Consider the following 19,057-nt stretch of genomic DNA (forward strand, 5'->3'; position numbering starts at 1 on the left):
CAGAGAGGATGGTGTTACCTGTAGGAAACTGTCTTTTTGAATTAACCTGAAGTTATTGTGGCCGGCTCCGGCGATAATTAGCGTGCCACGGTGAATTCAGTCCTAGAAACGCTCTCTCGGTGTTTGGCATCAGGCAGGAGAATCATTACTAGTATTAGACGACCTCGTGCTTGGTTGCAGAAGTAGGATCCCCGATTGTTGGAGAACATAGCTGGCAAGCGTCCCTTATTTGGAGGGACAGTCCCTTATTCCAGCGCCATGTCCCGCTGCTGTCCCTTATTGATGGATGTCCCTTAAATGTCCCTTATTGATGATGTTTCTTAAATTTCAAAGGAAGCAGCTCCTCTCCCTCCCTCCCTGCCGGCCAGGAAGGAGGGAGGCTCCAACTGTGTTGCTTGGCTGTGTTGCTCACCCAATAAGAAGTCTAAGAACGACTGGGGTTGGAGCTTGCATGCCTTGTGCTGATCAAATCGGCTGTGTTGCCTGGGGACTCGCCTTTGCTCAGCACTTCCCAGCAGAGAGGTGACGGTGGTTTTCCTTGAGGCTTCGTTTGGCTGCTGGCTGGGCTTTCTGCCTTTGGCTCAGAGGGGCTCAGAAGTTGAACATACCTGTGCTGAGTGCTCGGATCAGAATCGGATGGATACGTCATTGATGGTCCACTCACCCTTGCCGGGGAAAAGGTCTATCTGGAGCGGTGGCACATGGTGGGGGGAAAGGAAAGGAGATCTCATGGGAGGGAGGGAGGCTGTGTGTGTGGCTAGTTAATGCAAGCTGAGCGGGGTTTTGAATGCTGGACGCCATTTTGTTGCACATGCTGCTGCAAACTTTGCAGTGCAAAGCCAGACCAGGGAGCCATCTTAAGTTGAGGCTGCATAGGCCTTGTGGTGCATGTGATTCAGATTCTATTCAGTTGAACCTCTGGTTACAAAGTTGGTTGGACAATGTTCTCGAAGCTACCAGCATGAGTTTGACCAGACTGCAGGAGGACAGGAAGACTGGAGTGCCTGGAACAGGTGAGGCTGCAGGTCCCTTATTTTGGCTGCTGGTCCCTTATTTTCAAATCTGTAAGTTGACAGCCATGGTTGGAAAAGGGGGTCTTTAAGCTAATGAATGCTGTCGTCTCTCACTTTTCCAATCTTAAGTTTCGCACATTCCGCTATTTCCATTTAACGTCCTCGTGAAAATTCAGCATTTTGGTACAAATTACTCCAAATATACCGTACACACTTTCCTGTAGGTAATTTTGCCCAATGCACATGTTTTGGCAAAGCCAATCCCTTTATATCAGGCATAGGCAAACTTGGCCCTCCTGATGTTTTGGGACTATAATTCCCATCACCCCTGACCGCTGGTCCTGATAGCTAGGGATGATGGGAGTTGTAGTCCCAAAACATCTGGAGGGCCCAGTTTGTCTATGCCTGCTTTATGTAATGCATTTTGTCTGCTATTTTCATAAATATCTACATTTCTACTTGCATTTTACACAAGCGTGCGCATTTATTGTGCACATTACTTGGCTGAAGAACTTCACTGAAAAAATGGAGGTGTGTGGATTTTGAAGAATGACCGTTTTGGTTTGCCCGTTGTTTTGGAAAGTGTGACTTGGCAAAAGGCCTATGCATACTTCCTCTCGTCTTGCTGCTCTCCACCAAGGAAAACCGCTTTCTAGTGCTCAATTGGAGCAAATGGCGATTGGGGTTTTCTCCGGATTGACATTTGCTGCAATGTAACGGTAAAAAAAGCAGAGACATCACTTTGCCAACAAAGGTCCGTATAGTTAAAGCTACGGTTTTCCCAGTAGTGATGTATGGAAGTGAGAGCTGGGCCATAAAGAAGGCCGATCGCCGAAGAATTGGTGCTTTTGAATTCTGGTGCTGGAGGAGACTCTTGAGAGTCCCATGGACTGCAAGAAGATCAAACCGATCCATTCTGGAAGGACAGATCCTGAAGCTGAGGCTCCAATACTTTGGCCACCTCATGAGAAGAGAAGACTCCCTGGAAAAGGCCTTGATGTTGGGAGAGATGGAGGGCACAAGGAGAAGGGGACGACAGAGGACGAGATGGTTGGACAGTGTTCTCGAAGCTACAAACATGAGTCTGACCAAACTGCGGGAGGCAGCGGAAGACAGGAGTGCCTGGCGTGCTCTGGTCCAGGGGGTCACGAAGAGGCATACACGACTAAATGGCTAAACAACAACAACAACAACAACACTAAAGAGCGAGTTTTCCCTAGGGAAGGAACGAGGCATGGGGAAAACACTTAGAAAGTGTGGGTGAAGTGGAAAACTGCTCAGACCCAGGCTTTCTAGGCATGAGCAGACTTTGCTTAAGTGGTTTTAATTTACTGAAATTGAGAATGCTTAAATGCCTTGTTGTGTGTTTCATTCTGGAATGTTCCCCAGTAACTCTCATGAGATTGGTTAACTCTGGTCACATGGGAGGTGTCTTATTACATTCTCCATTTGGTTTTGTGCAAGTGACTCGAATCATGGCTACAGCTCCATGAACACTGAAGAAGAGGCCATTTTAGATTGCTCTCTCTCTCTAAACGCAATAAAGGAGAGGTCTGACAATGTTTCTGTGCGAATGTATGGGACGGAAAGAAGGCCAGAGGTTGATGTTCTCCCAAAGAAGCAGTAAGGAGAGGTCTGCTGGAAGGAAAAAGTGGAAACATCACAGATGGAATTGCATGGCCAAGCTGGATATTCCACAGAAGGCTGAGTGGAAAGAGAGAAAGACACAGTTTGGTTGAATGTTTACGGAAGAATCAGTAATCTAGGTTCTTCCAGACGTCCTGAATTTCCTGGACATATCTGTGATTCGTCTGGCGGAAATAACATCTGGGCAGAAATTCCGAACATCGTTTAAAATGTCTGGGGAAACCTGGGCAGCCCATGTTGGACGTGTTGATTTTTTGGTGAATTTTTCCCCAAACAGCTCAAAAGCTTTTTCTTCTTTTTTGAAAAATTGCATAAAAAACCCTCATCAACTGGCCCCTCCCTATCCAAAAAAGCTCAACAGTTTTTGTATCTGGATTTTCACTTTTTGGAATATGGGAACCCTATGTAATCTTCAGCTAAGAAAAGCTAGCCCCATGCTTGAATAACTATGTGAATGTAAATACTTTGCATACGTTCTTCTTTCGCTATATGTTCTGCAAGCGAAAGCTTGTTTGAATATTTTAACAAGTGTTTGAATCAGGGGTTAGCTAACTTTTTCAGCAGGGGGCCGGTCCACTGTCCCTCAGACCTTGTGGGGGGCCGGACTATATTTTGAAGAAAAAAAATGAACGAATTCCTATGCCCCACAAATAACCCAGAGATGCATTGTAAATAAAAGGACACATTCTACTCATGTGAAAACATGCTGATTCCCAGACAGTTTGCGGGCCGGATTTAGAAGAGTTTGGATTTGATATCCCGCCTTTCACTCCCTTTAAGGAGTCTCAAAGCGGCTAACATTCTCCTTTCCCTTCCTCCCCCACAACAAACACTCTGTGAGGTGAGTGGGGCTGAGAGACTTCAGAGAAGTGTGACTGGCCCAAGGTCACCCAGCAGCTGCATGTGGAGGAGCGGAGACGCGAACCCGGTTCCCCAGATTAGGAGACTACCGCTCTTAACCACTACACCACACTGGCTTTAGAAGAGGATTGCGATGGATCCGGCCCCCAGGCCTTAGTTTGCCTACCCATGGTTTGGACACTGCTTTAATTTCCAGAAAATAGTAATCCTCGCACAGGATTGGGCTTCCCAGCTGCAGTTTAGCTACTCTCCCAACCAGACTTACCCACAGTGTGGATCGGTCGCCGATACGGAATGAGCCCAAAACTGTACTGAAAGATCCCGCGGGCATGGAAGAGTGGGAGAGAGATCCCCATGATCTTTTGCAAACGCTCTTGGATCCACCGCAGCCAGCCGCCCTTGGGGTTTTCGACTTGATCAAAGAGCTCGTTCTCGCCGAAGGAAAACACAGGGACAAGAGGAGTGCTGGGGGAGGGGGCAGAGGAATGGAAAAGAAGGTGTTGCGTCGTCATCATCATAATGCCCGAAGCACAATCAGTGTTTATACCAGGGGTAAGGAGCCCCACCCCGACTTGGAACACCGTCTAGGAGTGGATCCTGGATTTGATGCGGCCCCGCTGTGGGTTAAACCACAGAGCCTAGAACTTGCCGATCAGAAGGTCGGCGGTTCGAATCCCTGCGACGGGGTGAGCTCCCGTTGCTCGGTCCCTGCTCCTGCCAACCTAGCAGTTCGAAAGCACGCCAAAGTGCAAGCAGATAAATAGGTACCGCTCCGGCGGGAAGGTAAACGGCGTTTCCGTGTGCTGCTCTGGTTTGCCAGAAGCGGCTTAGTCATGCTGGCCACATGACTCGGAAGCTGTACGCCGTCTCCCTTGGCCAATAAAGCGAGATGAGTGCCACAACCCCAGAGTCGGCCACGACTGGACCTAATGGTCAGGGGTCCATTTACCTTTACCTATGAGCCCGAAAAAGCAAGGACTAGGGCCCGGTGAGGATCTGCCCCTTGCCCTCGATGGCGACTTGTCCAATGTCAACACTGCTTTTGCAATCCAAGGCAGGAAGCAACAGCAGGAGATTTTCCTGGATCCCTGATGAGCTGTGCTTGACCTGACGGCTCACCGGTTGTATAAAGTTACAGAACCATCAGGGCTAGGAGCCATCAATAGCTCTCTCTTCCTCCATGAATTTCTCTCACCCTCTTTCAAAGCCCTCCAAGTTGGGCGCCATCACTGCCCTCCTGCATTTGCAGGTAGCCGTGCCACCAGAGTTAATATTTTGTACGGGATTTGCACAATGCAGTCCTTCGCCCGACAGCGCGCCACGACTCACCCATGATGTATAGCTAGCCGAACAAACCCCTTTCGGTTTGCCAACAACAGAGTACAAGCCCCTGGCCGGGCGTCTAGAGCTTCTTGGGCTCCTCCCACAGCGATGGTGAGGACATTCCCTCCTCCTGCCCTCCGTAGGACGTTGGCAGCCGTTTCCTTGTCAGATGGGACTAAACCTGGGTATGAAATGAAGGAGACGTGAGAGTAAGCTCCCTGAAAACCATCAGTACAGTGGTACCTCGGGTTACATACGCTTCAGGTTACAGACTCCACTAACCCAGAAATAGTACCTCGGGTTAAGAACTTTGCTTCAGGATGAGAACAGAAATTGTGCTCTGGCGGCGCGGCAGCAGAAGGAGGCCCCATTAGCTAAAGTGGTGCTTCAGGTTAAGAACAGTTTCAGGTTAAGAACAGACCTCCGGAACGAATTTAGTACTTAACCCAAGGTACCACTGTAGTGTTATTAATAGTAGTGTTATTAATTTTGCAAATGCCTTTGCGGGACATCTTCAGAATAATAATAATAATAATAATAATAATAATAATAATAATAATAATAATAATAATAATAATAATAATAATAATTTTTATTTATACCCCTCCCTCCCCAGCCAAGACCGGGCTCAGGGCGGCTAACACCAGGAATAAAAACAAGATTAAAATACAACATTAAAATGCAGCCTCATTTCAGTAGAAACTCAAATCAAAAACTTTTGGGGGGGTGAAAACGTCAAATCTTCACCAAGGCCAACTATCCAGACTGGTCCTACGTGGGCCAGAAAAAAGCCAGGGAAGTCCCCAAATAGGAGTTCCATCACAGGAGGTGAAAGGAAAAAGGAAAGAGGGAATCAAATAGATTCCAAGCCAATGGCCAGGTGGAACAACTCTGTCTTACAGGCCCTGCGGAAAGAAATCAGATCCCACAGGGCCCTGGTCTCATAAGATAGAGCGTGTTGAAAAGGCCCTGGGCTCTGGTTGAGGCTAAGGGGTAAGGCGTAAACCTTACACAAGCCCAGAGATGGGTCCATAAGATGGTTAGATGGTGCCTTCTTCCTGCAACCTGCAGCCAAGCTGGTGCCAAATGTATTGCTTGCCTTTCCTTTGAACCACATCAGTGAGACCAAGGGGAAGGGGTCTTGTCGTCTGGGCAGTCCAGGACCTACAGACACAGAGCCGAGGCTTGCACCCCAAGTAATTTCAGTGCTGCAAAAATCATGCAGGAGGCAGCAGTTACAAGCTACTAGTCTCTGTGGTCATAGCAAGGGCCGTGATTCTCCAGGAATTCGACTTCACCCCTGGAAGCACACTCCATTGTCTCTCAGGGCAGATGGATGCCAAGACACTCTTTTTGCAAAACTCTTTGTGTGCAAAACGTGTAAGGCCTTGTGGTGCCTCAGTTTACCTAATGGAAAGCCTCCTGGGTGCAGGGGCAGAGGACCTGTGGCTCTTCAGATACTGGTGGACTCCCATCATCGCTTGGACTACTGCAATGCGCCTACCTTTGAAGGTGACCCAGAAGCTACAACTAATCCAGAATGCGGCAGCTGGACTGGTGACTGGGAGTGGCCGCCGAGACCACATAACACTGGTCCTGAAAGACCTACATTGGCTCCCAGTACGTTTCTGGGCACAATTCAAAGTGTTGGTGCTGACCTTTAAAGCCCTAAACAGCCTCGGCCCAGTAGACCTGAAGGAGCGTCTACACCCCCGTCATTCTGCCCGGACACTGAGGTCCAGCTCCGAGGGCCTTCTGGCGGTTCCCTCGCTGCAAGAAGCCAAGTTACAGGGAACCAGGCAGAGGGCTTTCTTGGTAGTGGCACCCGCCCTGTGGAACACCCTCCCATCAGATTTCAAGGTAATAAACAACTATCTGATGTTTAGAAGACATCTGAAGGCAGCCCTGTTTAGGGAAGTTTTTAATATTTGATGTTTTACCGTGTTTTTAATATTTTGTTGGAAGCCGCCCAGAGTGGCTGGGGAGGCCTGGCCAGATGGGAGGGGTATAAGTAATAAGTTGTTTGTTTGTTTGTTTGTTGTTGTTGCTGCTGCTGCTGCTAACAGCTATGCTGGATGGAGCTTGGGGAGGATGGGAGTCCAATGACATCTGAAAGGTCACAGCTACTGCATCTGGTATGCCCCGCGGAGGACTTTAAGGTCCACAAATGACAACACCTTGGAGGTCCCAAGTCGCAAGGAGGTTAGATTGGTCTCAACTAGGGCCAGGGCCTTTTCAGCGCTGGCCCCAACTTGGTGGAATGCTCTGTCCCAAGAGACCAGGGCCCTGTGGGACTTGACATCTTTCTGCAGGGCCTGCAAGACAGAGCTGTTCCGCCTGGCCTTTGGTTTGGACTCAGTCTGACCCTTATGCTTCCCTCCCCTTATGGTTTTGATCTATGGGCTACTATTAAAATGAGGCTGCATTTTAAATTGTATTTTTAACCTGTATTTTAAATTGTTTGGTTTTTTTAATTGTAATTTTACTGGTGTTAGCTGCCCTGAGCCCGGCTCTGGCCGGGGAGGGCAGGATATAAATAAAATTTTATTATTATTACTGGGTGCAGGGAGTTTACAAAAGCACAGACTCTCTCCCTCTCCCTCTCCCTCTCCCTCTCCCTCTCCCTCTCCCTCTCTCTCTCTCCCTCTCTCTCTCTCTCTCTCTCTCCCCCTTATTGCACCAGTCAGACACTGGCTTGTATCAACCGCCCTGAGCACTGCAGCTCTTCTTACCTCCACTCATCAGATAATCACGGAAAAAAGGGAATCTGAACCAGACATTCAGCATCATCAAATGAGGGGTCAGTCCTGGGAAGATCTTGGAAAACCCAGTTGCCTCCGTGCAGAAATTGAGGAAGGCCCCAGCCACCAGGACTCCGTGGGGGTGGAAGCCGAAGATGTAGTTCTTTGTAGGGTCTAGTTCCACCGTCTTCACCAGCTGTAAGAAGACCAAAGTCATTTAGGGCTCCTGCAGGACTCACCTTCTGAACTGGGAGCATGAGACCATTTACCGTATTTTTCGCTCTATAAGACGCACCAGACCACAAGACGCACCTAGTTTTTGGAGGAGGAAAACAAGAAAAAAATATTCTGAATCTCAGGACTAGTGGGGTGCCACAGGGTTCTGTCTTGGGCCCGGTCTTATTCAACATCTTTATCAACGACATGGATGATGGACTCAAGGGCATCCTGATCAAATTTGCAGATGACACCAAACTGGGAGGGGTGGCTAACACCCCAGAGGACAGGATCACACTTCAAAACGACCGTGACAGATTAGAGAACTGGGCCAAAACAAAGAAGATGAACTTTAACAGGGAGAAATGTAAAGTATTGCACTTGGGCAAAAAAAATGAGAGGCACAAATACAAGATGGGTGACACCTGGCTTGAGAGCAATACATGTGAAAAGGATCTAGGAGTCTTGGTTGACCACAAACTTGACATGAGCCAACAGTGTGACGCGGCAGCTAAAAAAGCCAATGCAATTCTGGGCTGCATCAATAGGAGTATAGCATCTAGATCAAGGGAAGTAATAGTGCCACTGTATTCTGCTCTGGTCAGACCTCACCTGGAGTACTGTGTCCAGTTCTGGGCACCACAGTTCAAGAAGGACACTGACAAACTGGAACGTGTCCAGAGGAGGGCAACCAAAATGGTCAAAGGCCTGGAAACGATGCCTTATGAGGAATGGCTAAGGGAGCTGGGCATGTTTAGCCTGGAGAAGAGGAGGTTAAGGGGTGATATGATAGCCATGTTCAAATATATAAAAGGATGTCACATAGAGGAGGGAGAAAGGTTGTTTTCTGCTGCTCCAGAGAAGCGGACACGGAGCAATGGATCCAAACTACAAGAAAGAAGATTCCACCTAAACATTCGGAAGAACTTCCTGACAGTAAGAGCTGTTTGACAGTGGAATTTGCTGCCAAGGAGTGTGGTGGAGTCTCCTACTTTGGAGGTCTTTAAGCAGAGGCTTGACAACCATATGTCAGGAGTGCTCTGATGGTGTTTCCTGCTTGGCAGGGGGTTGGACTCGATGGCCCTTGTGGTCTCTTCCAACTCTATGATTCTATGATTCTATGATTCTATGATTCTAGGAGCCAGAACAGCAAGAGGGATCGCTGCGCAGTGAAAGCAGTGAACTGCTAGGTTGGCAGGAGCAGGGACTGAGCAATGGGAGCTCATCCCATCACAGGGATTCAAACCGCCGACCTTCTGATCGGCAAGCCCTAGGCTCTGTGGTTTAGACCACAGCGCCACCCGCATCCACATAGCACCTTAGAGACCAACTAAGTTTGTTCTTGGTATAAGCTTTCGTGTGCATGCACACTTGTTCAGATTTTTTATATATATTTTGACTGCATCAGACCAACACGGCTACCTACTGGACAGATAATAATATGGGGGGACCGGACGCCTCCTGTGTGTTAACAATATAAAAACTTTGCTACAGAAGATGTGAGCCACAGAAACAACGACTGATCAGACTGAGAATAAGGATGGATAATATTAGTTTTGAATTGGAAAAGTAGCCAAAAATGCAGAGACATGAATGAGGATGATTATCTCTAGACACCTGGAACATGGGAAGTCCCTCCCAAAAATCTTTATAATTGGAATATATAATTGGTATTGTTATTATTGTAATTGACTGATTTGATTTAATTTGTCATTAATTGGAAGATTGTTGTTGAAAATGAATACAAATTTAACAAAAAAATAACCTTTGTAAAAAATAAAAAACCATCTATCATAAAGACTCTGCAGTCTCTCTTGTGCCTCATTCCTGAAAGTAAAACAGGGACCCTGGGCAAGCGTCAGGAACCCCAGAAATCTCGCACCGCTCAGAGATTGGGGTGGCAATAGGAGACGGCATTTTACCCAGTCAAACTATTGGATCTATGGGGCTCAGTCAAGACTTATTGGCAATGACTCTCCAGGGTTTCAGAGCAGGATCGGAATCTTGCTGATCTGCTGCAAACCATCCCAAGATCTGCTCAGGGATCGCATTTCCCCATCTATGCTCGTTCGACCTCCTCCATCTACGGAGCTGGCATCTTGACAGATGCCACAGTTCCACAATGGTAAGAAATCAATCTTTTAGCGTTGCAGCTGCTACACTTCGGAACTCCCTGCCTATTGAAATCAAGCAAGTATAATCTTCCTGGTGCCAGCTAAAAACATTTTGGTTTAAGCAAGACTGCCCACACATGTAGCAGTTGCAGGTGTCGCTAATTCGTTTTTAGTTTATTGTAATTGTAACGTTTTCAACTGTGTTTTATTAACAATTTCCAAGTTTTGCTTTGCAAAACCTCTCCGGGGTTTTATGACAACCGAGCAGTGTATAAATGTTGTTGAATCAATGAACTTTAAAACCAATAAATGCCATCAGGTTCTGATTTACATTTTGCCCAACTCCGGGAGCAGATTCCAGGGTTAGATGAGGAGACTCTCCTTTATTTCCCATTAAGACATTTCCCTTTAGAGCACTTATTTCTTGGAACAAGCTAGCGGGGAGGGTGGCCGAGTTAGATAACCTAACAGCTTCCCCTTGTCTTATTTCTAAGAATCTCCCTCTGCCTGGAGCTCATTTATCCGCAACAACATCAGGCGCTCTCAGATCTCAGTGGCTGATGACTGGCTTCCCTTGACCATCTTCCTGATTAATGAGACTTTTACAGATCAATTAGACTTTTACAGAGCCCAGGCTGTGAGCCTTCGTGCCTCGGCCATCACCACGGCTGTTTGCTTTTCATTACAGAGTCATTTCAGGGAGAGCAGGATAAGGAGGGAATTTTCTCTGGTTTTGCAATGTCCCTAGCCTGGAACATCTGGTTTCACGGCTTGGATTCCCTTCCTGTCCACCAATATCTCCAGTGGAGTCTGGTCCAGTGGGGCAAATGGGACTCAGCCTTCCCTCCACCAACTGAATTGTATAATTGTTGAGTTGGATGGGAACCCCAAGCGTCATCCAGCCCAACCCCACACACAATGCAAGAATCCCAGCTAAGGAATCCCCTGAGCATCCAATCTCTGTTCAGAAAGCTGCAAGGAAGGAGAACCATAGCTGTCAACCGTCCCTTATTAGGCGGGAAAGTCCCTTATCCCAGCGCTGGGTCCCGCTGCTGTCCCTTATTGATGATGTTCCTTCAGTTTCCCGGGTTTCAAAGGAAGCAGCTCCTCTCCCCCCCTCCCTGCCGGCCAGGGAGGAGGGAGGCTCCAACTGTGTTGCTTGGCTGCGTCGCTCACCCAATAAGGAGTCTGAGAACGACTGGGGGGGTGGAGTTTGCATGCCTTGTGCCAATCAAATCGGCCGCATTGCCTGGGGACTTGCCTTTGCTCAGTGCTTCCCAGCGGAGAGGTGACGGTGGTTTTCCTTGCTGCATCCCCTTTGCCGGGTTGCTGCGCTGTGGGAACCACCGCTTGAGGCTTCGTTAGGCTGCTGGCTGGGCTTTCTGCCTTTGGCTCGGAGGGGCTCAGAAGTTGAACATACCTGTGCTTGGAAAATCTCTTATTTTGGCTGCTGATTCCTTATTTTCGAGGCTGCTGGTCCCTTATTTTCAAATCTGTAAGTTGACAGCTATGAGGAGAACCCATCACTTAGGCTAAAGGGCTGGAAAAATCAACAACTAAATCACCTGAAAAGAACACTCCCAGTACAGAGGCAGATGGGGAAAGAGCTCTACTTAAGAGACCGGTTGGAAGAGGAAGGCTTTCAGCAGGCGCTGAAAAGACAACACAGACGGCACCTGCCTAATATTCATGGGGAGGGGAGTTCCAAAGGGTAGACACCACTGTCGGGAGCTCAGCCTACACTCGAGTAGGACCCTGGCAGAGACACATGCCCGACTGGCATGTTCCCTCCCTCCTGGTTGATCGTTCGGGAGCTTCAAAAGCTTTCTTCTGCCCGAACATCACAGCGACCGATGCCCACCGACACCGGCACACTTAGGGATCCGCAGAGTCCGCGCAGCTTTGCATAACAGACCTCAGCAACTCAGCATTTTGGCTAATCTACTTTATTGACATATAAACACACACGGAGCACTGCAACATGGCTCCCTCTCTCTAGCATCAGGCAGCAAAGAGAAAAAGAACAAAGGACAATAGTCCCACTTCACAGAACACAGTAACACAAACATCCTGTCTCCGTCACTTCCCACTCTGTGGAGTCAAAACATTTACCGTCATGTGATAGACAACAATCCCATGACTGCAATCACGGAGCAGGAATTCTAACAGCCACCGCACTAAAGGCCTGGTTCCTATGTTGTGTGGAACTAGGGCTGAGTTAACCATTAACCATTCAGCAAAATAAGCATGTGCTTAGGGCATCAAGGGAAGGGGGGGCATCACAAAAAAATTCCATTTCCAGATTTACCATGGACCACATGTGCTGCTGAGCAAACACAAGCATAATTACAGCCCTTATAGAAGAAAGAAGCCTCCACCAAAGAAGTAAACAAGATTGGTAAAATATATTATTGAACTATGCAGCATAATTCAGTTATTTGAAACCCAAGAAAGAGCACTTTTTTTTTTAATGAAACGGGGGAAAATGTTAAAAAATCAGAAGCTTTTCTATTAGGAATTACAGGTAACGGCATTCCAAAGGAACAGAAAGGACTTGTTATGTATGTGACAACAGCCGCACGGATGCTACTAGCCCCGAGATGGAAAGAAGAAAGAGGAATGGCAAACTGATGGACTTCTTCTTCTTCTTCTTCTTCTTCTTCTTCTTCTTATTATTATTATTATTATTATTATTATTATTATTATTAATTTATTTATACCCCGCCCATCTGGCTGGGTTTCCCCAGCCGCTCTGGGCGGCTTCCAACAAAACACTAAAATAGAGTACCCTATTAAACATTAAAAGCTTCCCTAAACAGGGCTGCCTTCAGATGTCTTCTAAACGTTTGGTAGTTATTTTTCTCTTTGACATCTGATGGGAGGGCATTCCATAGGGTGGGCGCCACCACCAAGAAGGCCCTCTGCCTGGTTCCCTGTAACTTTGTCGCTGGACCTCAGTGTCTGGGCAGAATGATGGAGGTGGAGACGCTCCTTCAGGTATACTGGACCGAGATCGTTTAGGGATTTAAAGGTCAGCACTAACACTTTGAATTGTCATAGGCCGAATTGACTAGGCCGAAATGGCAAAGCTGACGGGAAAGCTCAGGAACCAAGAGGACAAAAACTTTTTTAAAGAATGGGAAAGAAATTATAACTTATTTAAGAGACCACTGCAAGCAGATAAAAACATAAGCAGGATTTTAATCACACTTGTAACAAATACCATGGATGATATAAATGGGTACAAAATGTAGATTATGGAATAATACACAGTTGTAAATGTTGACAATAGGACCCCTGGAGGGGATGTGGAAAAGTCTCGAGATTTGGAGAAAACTGAATTTGGATTGTTATAAATTGATATTTGTAAAATCAAATAAAAATGATTTCTCAAAAAATGAACACCAGTTGCTGGAAACCACAGGAGGGGGGTGGTGGTCTTGCGTTCTAATCCTGCTTGCAGTCTTCCCAAAGGCATCTGGTCATGAGCCTGATCCAACAGTGATCTTCATGTTCTACTTGGGAGTAGGCCTTCCCAACACAAACAACAACTGTGGAGTAAGCATCATCGCCGGAGCACATCCATTAAACAGTGGACATTTCTCTTTAATGATTACCCGGCCCTGTTTACCCTCCTTTGCCAGAGAGGAGGTCTCTCATCCCTCTCCCAACTCCTGGTTGCCATGGTACCGGCCCTCGCATCCTAAGAAGAGCCTGGAGGCCTTACATAATGCTCTCCAGGTTGTTATACAAGGTAATCTTGCTTAATGGCTCTTCGGAGTGTGTTGTTTGACTAAGGCAACAGGGCAGGGGAGGTGAGAAGGCAGCAGGATCCCGATCATTGGACAGCAAGTTTGTTTGTACGCCGCCGCCCTCCGCTGTCAGACAGAGATTACTCTTGGGCCACTGAAATTGGGAAGGTGCACGACACCTGAGGTGCTTCCAAGTGTCTCTATTTTCCAGGGACGTCCTGGAACTAAACCAAATGAAAATAAGGTTACCAAAGATGAAGAAAGGGTTGAGAAACACGGCAAAATTAATAAATGTTAGAATGATGATGGTTTAGAAGCTAAGTGGTTTATAGCAGTAATGTTTAAGTTAAAAGAAAGGAATGGTTAAAGCTAAATGAAATTAAGGGAGAGGACTTGCTGAATAAATATTTTGAAATTGGAATACAGAAAGGGGAGGTAGGAGGAGGTCAGCGACGTAAGGATAAGAAAATAAGGGACGGAAATTATACTTGTTTTTTGTCTGTGTTTTGTTTGTTTTTTGTATATAATTTCTGAAATTTTAATAAATATCTATTAAAAAAAGAAAAAGAAAATAAGGGATCAGCAGCCAAAATAAGGGATTTTCCGGGCACAGGTATGTTCAACTTCTGAGCCCCTCCGAGCCAAAGGCAGAAAGCCCAGCCAGCAGCCCAATGAAGCCTCAAGCGGTGGTTCCCACAGCGCAGCAACCCGGCAAAGGGGATGCAGCAAGGAAAACCACCGTCCCCTCTCCGCTGGGAAGCGCTGAGCAAAGGCGAGTCCCCAGGCAACGCGGCCGATTTGATCGGCACCAGGCATGCAAACTCCACCCCCCGTCGTTCTTAGACTCCTTATTGGGTGAGCAATGCAGCCAAGCAACACATTGGAGCCTCCCTCCTCCCTGGCTGGTAGGGAGGGAGGGAGAGGAGCTGCTTCCTTTGAAACCCGGGAAATTTAAGGGACATCATCAATAAGGGACAGCAGCGGGACACGGTGCTGGGATAAGGGAGTTTCCCGCCAAATAAGGGACAGTTGACAGCTATGGTCTGGCCTCCATCCCTCTTTCCTTTCTTCTCTCCCTCTTCTGATGTCCTCTCGCACCTCTGCCTACCAAAGCCTTGTGTGGTTGTTTCTTGCTGGCCAGGCGGTGCTGGTTGCCAGGAGCTGAAGCGGCTTCAGGGTAAGCAAGCAAGTGGGTGAAGGAGCCCAGCTCTTGCTGTTGGGAATGGATGGGCAAGGGGGATGCCAGGCAGGCCTTTGGCCAAATGAAATATTCTCGGCCGCCTTATCCTGGCTGCACTCAGAGGTGGGGATTATTGTGTTGTTTCTCCTGGTTGTACTGCTGTAACCCGTCCTGGAACTTTAGGTGAAGGGAGGGGAGAGTTCTTCCTGATGTTTCATCAGAATCCCTTTCCTTGTATCTCTCTCTCTCTCTCTCTCTCTCTCTCTCTCTCTCTCTCTCTCTCTCTCTCTCTCTAAAACCTTTTTTTATTAAGTTTAACATTGCAAATTTAAACTCAACCATTAAACATCAACATTGAATCATTTGACTCCCCTTTGCCCTTCTATGGTTACCATTATCAATCTTTTTTCAACTGCTTCACTTATTTTCTCTATTTTTTTCCAATTATCCTTCCCCCCCCCCCCCTTGGTTTTTTCCAAACACATTACAAGCGTTATTCAAATCCTGCCAAAGTTTTTAGTTCTTTGCAGTGTTCTCTCTTAAATACATTATAATTTCCCCCCTATTCCTTCTTAAAATTCTTCTCTTCCTGGTTTATGATTCTCCAGGTCATTCTCGCCATTTCGGCGTAGTCCATCATCTCCATCAACCATTCCTCTCTAGTCGGGACTTTATCTTCTTTACATCTCTGGTATCCGTGCTGCTATGGTTGCATACATAAATAGTTGTTTTCTCTCTCTTTTAAAAAACTTTTTATTAAGTTTATTTTACAACACATACACACACACTCATAAAACTAAACATAAAATTAATAATACACAACCAAAAACCAAACAAAAAACAAAGAAATACAAATAAAACATAGTAACATATGGAAACTTACACAGATCAAATAGTCAACAATCTATCTATCTAAAAAATCGATCTTCTTCTCTTCCAATTGACTTCCTTCATCCTCAACACGGTTTTCTTTTTATCTCTCCTTAATTCTTTATCACCCCATTTTCTTTCTGTTTTTAGCTTTTAGGCCATAATTTATTTTGCAGAAGTTAATCAAAACAAGTCCAAGTAGTAATTTGAGGGCACTGTTTTTAAGGTATTCTCTATATTTTCCCCATTCTTTTTTTGAAACTTTTGCTCGGGCTGACCCCTAATGACTTCTGTCAATCTAGGCAATTCAATAAAGTCAAATAATTTATCTTGCCAATCTCTTTTTGACGGTATTGTCCCGTCCCCCCAATTTTTGGCAATTAGTGTTCTCGCAACCCCTGTAGCATAGAGGAATATTTTCTTATTTTCTCTGGCTATAAACAGTCGTTGTATCTCAATCCAATGGTGCTTCTCTCCAGAGCCGCAGAAAACCGGCTGGCTCCATCTTCTGTGTGACAGTCCTTCCGATATCCCATCTCCTTTGTGTGTCTCTTCTTTCTCTCTGCCCCTGGGTCTTGGAGCGCCACTTCCTGGATTAACGCTGGGAAAGGATAGGTGGGCAGGGAGCCCAGATCCCATCATCACTTCACCTCTTTATCCCCAGACACACTCCCTCGTTTGTGCCGCAGAGATATTATGGGAAGATTAGAGGGCTCTGGTTAATCTCTCGGGAGTGGCTAAGCCTCAGGTGAGAAACCTTCAACACACAGCTCCACACTGGGAGGGTGGCAAGGAAATCCAGCTCTCGCCTCTGGAACTGGCAGGCACCTGATTGGCGCTTTGAGAGCCAATGGAAGTACCACATGTCCGAAAGACCAGTCTGGGAAAATGACAGCTCCGGGTTCAAATATACTCAGAGTCGAGAGTGGATTTCATGCTCTTTATTCAGCTCATAGTGGTGAGGAGGAATGGAAGTTCCCCCAGAATGTCTGCTTTATATACATTATTTACACAATGGGCCCCACGTGATTGGCTAATTCCAGGATTCTCCTGTAGGCCAATCAGGTTGCGGGTTCACTTTCACCTGGAGCTGGATTGGGTGGCTCCTGTTGACCAATCAGACTGCTGCATTCTGGATCCTATTCTAGGACCAATCAGACTGCTGCATTCTGGATCCTATTGTTCTAGGGCCAATCAGACTGCTGCATTCTGGACCCTATTGTTCTAGGGCCAATCAGACTGCTGCATTCTGGATCCTATTGTTCTAGGGCCAATCAGACTGCTGCATTCTGGACCCTATTGTTCTAGGGCCAATCAGACTGCTGCATTCTGGATCCTATTGTTCTAGGGCCAATCAGACTGCAGCATTCTGAATCCTATTGTTCTAGGACCAATCAGACTGCAGCATTTTGGATCTTATTCAACTCAGTACATAACACAGGTATTTCTTCAGGAAGCAAAGTCCAACTGGTGTGATGTATTCAGCGGTCTGCGTTTGCCTGAGCTGGAGTCTGGACTAAGAACACTGAGCTTCTGTGTTCTGATTTGATACATGGTGCCCAATCACAGAACATTTCAGGATTCGGGCCTCTGCCATTGGCCCTTGAACTCTTGAGTCATGATTCGCAGCTTGGAAGTTTAGACAGCCAATCACGGGAGTGGGAGTGGCCTGGGCTTTCAAGAATGTATATAAGCAGTTGCTTTGCCCCTGTTTCCCAGTTATGTAGCTCAATCAAGGTTCTTGCTGTTATCGCTGTGTCTTGCCTCGTAGGAACCCACCTACACTTCAGCAGCAACCCAAAATAAGAAGCTAATGGAGGGGGAGAGGGAAGAATAGGGGTGACCATAGCCAACCTCTACGAGTTCCACCTTCCCACGCCAAGGGAGGGTTTGTAGGAGACTGGACGGACCTTGTAGCCGTTCCCGTGGCTCCTGATTCGATGGATTAAGCCAGAGGGCCCGAAGGGACATGTCTGGAGCAGCACAGGAAGACTGCCCTGAAACCATTTTCAGTCCCAAACTGACCAAATGTTTTCTCTGCAAGGAGGAAGGAGGTGCGGGAACCTCCCCATTGTCTTTTTGTTCACAAATCCTGTCTTAAGGGTATGTCTATGTATGAATAGGGTGAGCCTGTGACCTGGACTCAGGAACTAAGTATTTGTCATTACAAAAGACTAGCCAGGCTCTCCAGGTAATCCAGTCAAGTGACCGTTAACAGGTAACCTGGCAGACAGGGTAAAAACAACGCACTCAGATTTCTGTAGTAGACCGCCTCCTCTGTGATGTAGGTATGATGTATCTGGAGGTGGTCTTGGACTCCAAGGCAAGCAATTTAAAATGTCTATATAAGGGCGGACACACCTTTTGAAATATACTCGGAGAGTGGATTTCATGCTCTTTATTCAGCTCATAGTAGTGAGGAGGGAATGGAGGTCCCCTCAAAGTATCTGCTTTATATACATTATTTACACAATGGGCTGCACGTGATTGGCTAATTCCGGAATTCTCCTGTAGGCCTATCAGGTTGCGGATTCACTTCTATCTGGAGCTGGATTGGGTGGCTCCTGCCGACCAATCATACTGTTGCATTGTTCTAGGACCAATCAGACTGCTGCATTCTGAATCCTATTGTTCTAGGACCAATCAGACTGCTGCAGTTTGGATCCTATTCAACTCAGTACATAACACCTTTGTTCTGGGTCCTCCTCCTTCTCCTGCGTGTGGGGGGAGCACCCTGTTGCAACAGTTCAATAAAGATCAGGCTTACTAGCTGCTTTGCTTCTCAATATTCTCTGGTTGGCCTCTGTTATTTTCTCCGACTAATGGAGAACCTACAAAGGATGTTATAAGGGCTTTTGTGTCCCCCATAAGGGAATAAGGGCAGATTTTCGTTCATTACAGGCACGTCAAAAGATTTGGTAAGTCCCTCGAGGCTTTGTGTTTGATCTCCCAACTTCACACACGCACCCCATATAGTTGGCCCTTCACATGGATTTGGACCCAAATTCACCCACGAGCGTCACTCTCAGCCTCAGCATCCAAGCCAACAAGAGTTTGTGATCAGCTTGAATGTGCTATAGAGATTCATGTGAAGCCACACAAGATTTGCTCGATATCAACACCTTCCAGAGAAGTAAAGATGAATGGAAAAGATAAAAGCCCTGAGAGCCACAATCAAGCTCATCGAAGCTGAATGTTGGAAAATTCAGCGCAGATGAAAGAAAGTCCTTCACGCAGCACAGAGTTAAACTGTGGAACTCCGTGCCTCAGGAGGCAGCAATTGGTACCGGCTTTTGTTGTTTGGTCGTTTAGTTGTGTCCGACTCTTCGTGACCCCCTGG

The 19,057-nt window shown here is 46.8% G+C and overlaps 1 protein-coding gene across 1 annotated transcript in view; it reads right to left on the minus strand.

Moving 5' to 3' along the window:
- Positions 1-19,057, minus strand: part of MOGAT2 (monoacylglycerol O-acyltransferase 2) — a 40,465-nt gene that overhangs the window by 2,450 nt on the left and 18,958 nt on the right. The window contains exons 3-5 of the mRNA XM_081197444.1: positions 7,577-7,781; positions 4,851-5,025; positions 3,787-3,986 (exon numbers count right to left, since the gene is read on the minus strand). Coding sequence (XP_081053570.1) covers positions 3,787-3,986; positions 4,851-5,025; positions 7,577-7,781 — 580 coding nt within the window. The remainder of the gene's footprint in view (positions 1-3,786; positions 3,987-4,850; positions 5,026-7,576; positions 7,782-19,057) is intronic.

Source organism: Podarcis bocagei (assembly GCF_964188305.1).
Source record: "Podarcis bocagei genome assembly, chromosome: 6".
Lineage (NCBI taxonomy): Eukaryota > Metazoa > Chordata > Lepidosauria > Squamata > Lacertidae > Podarcis > Podarcis bocagei.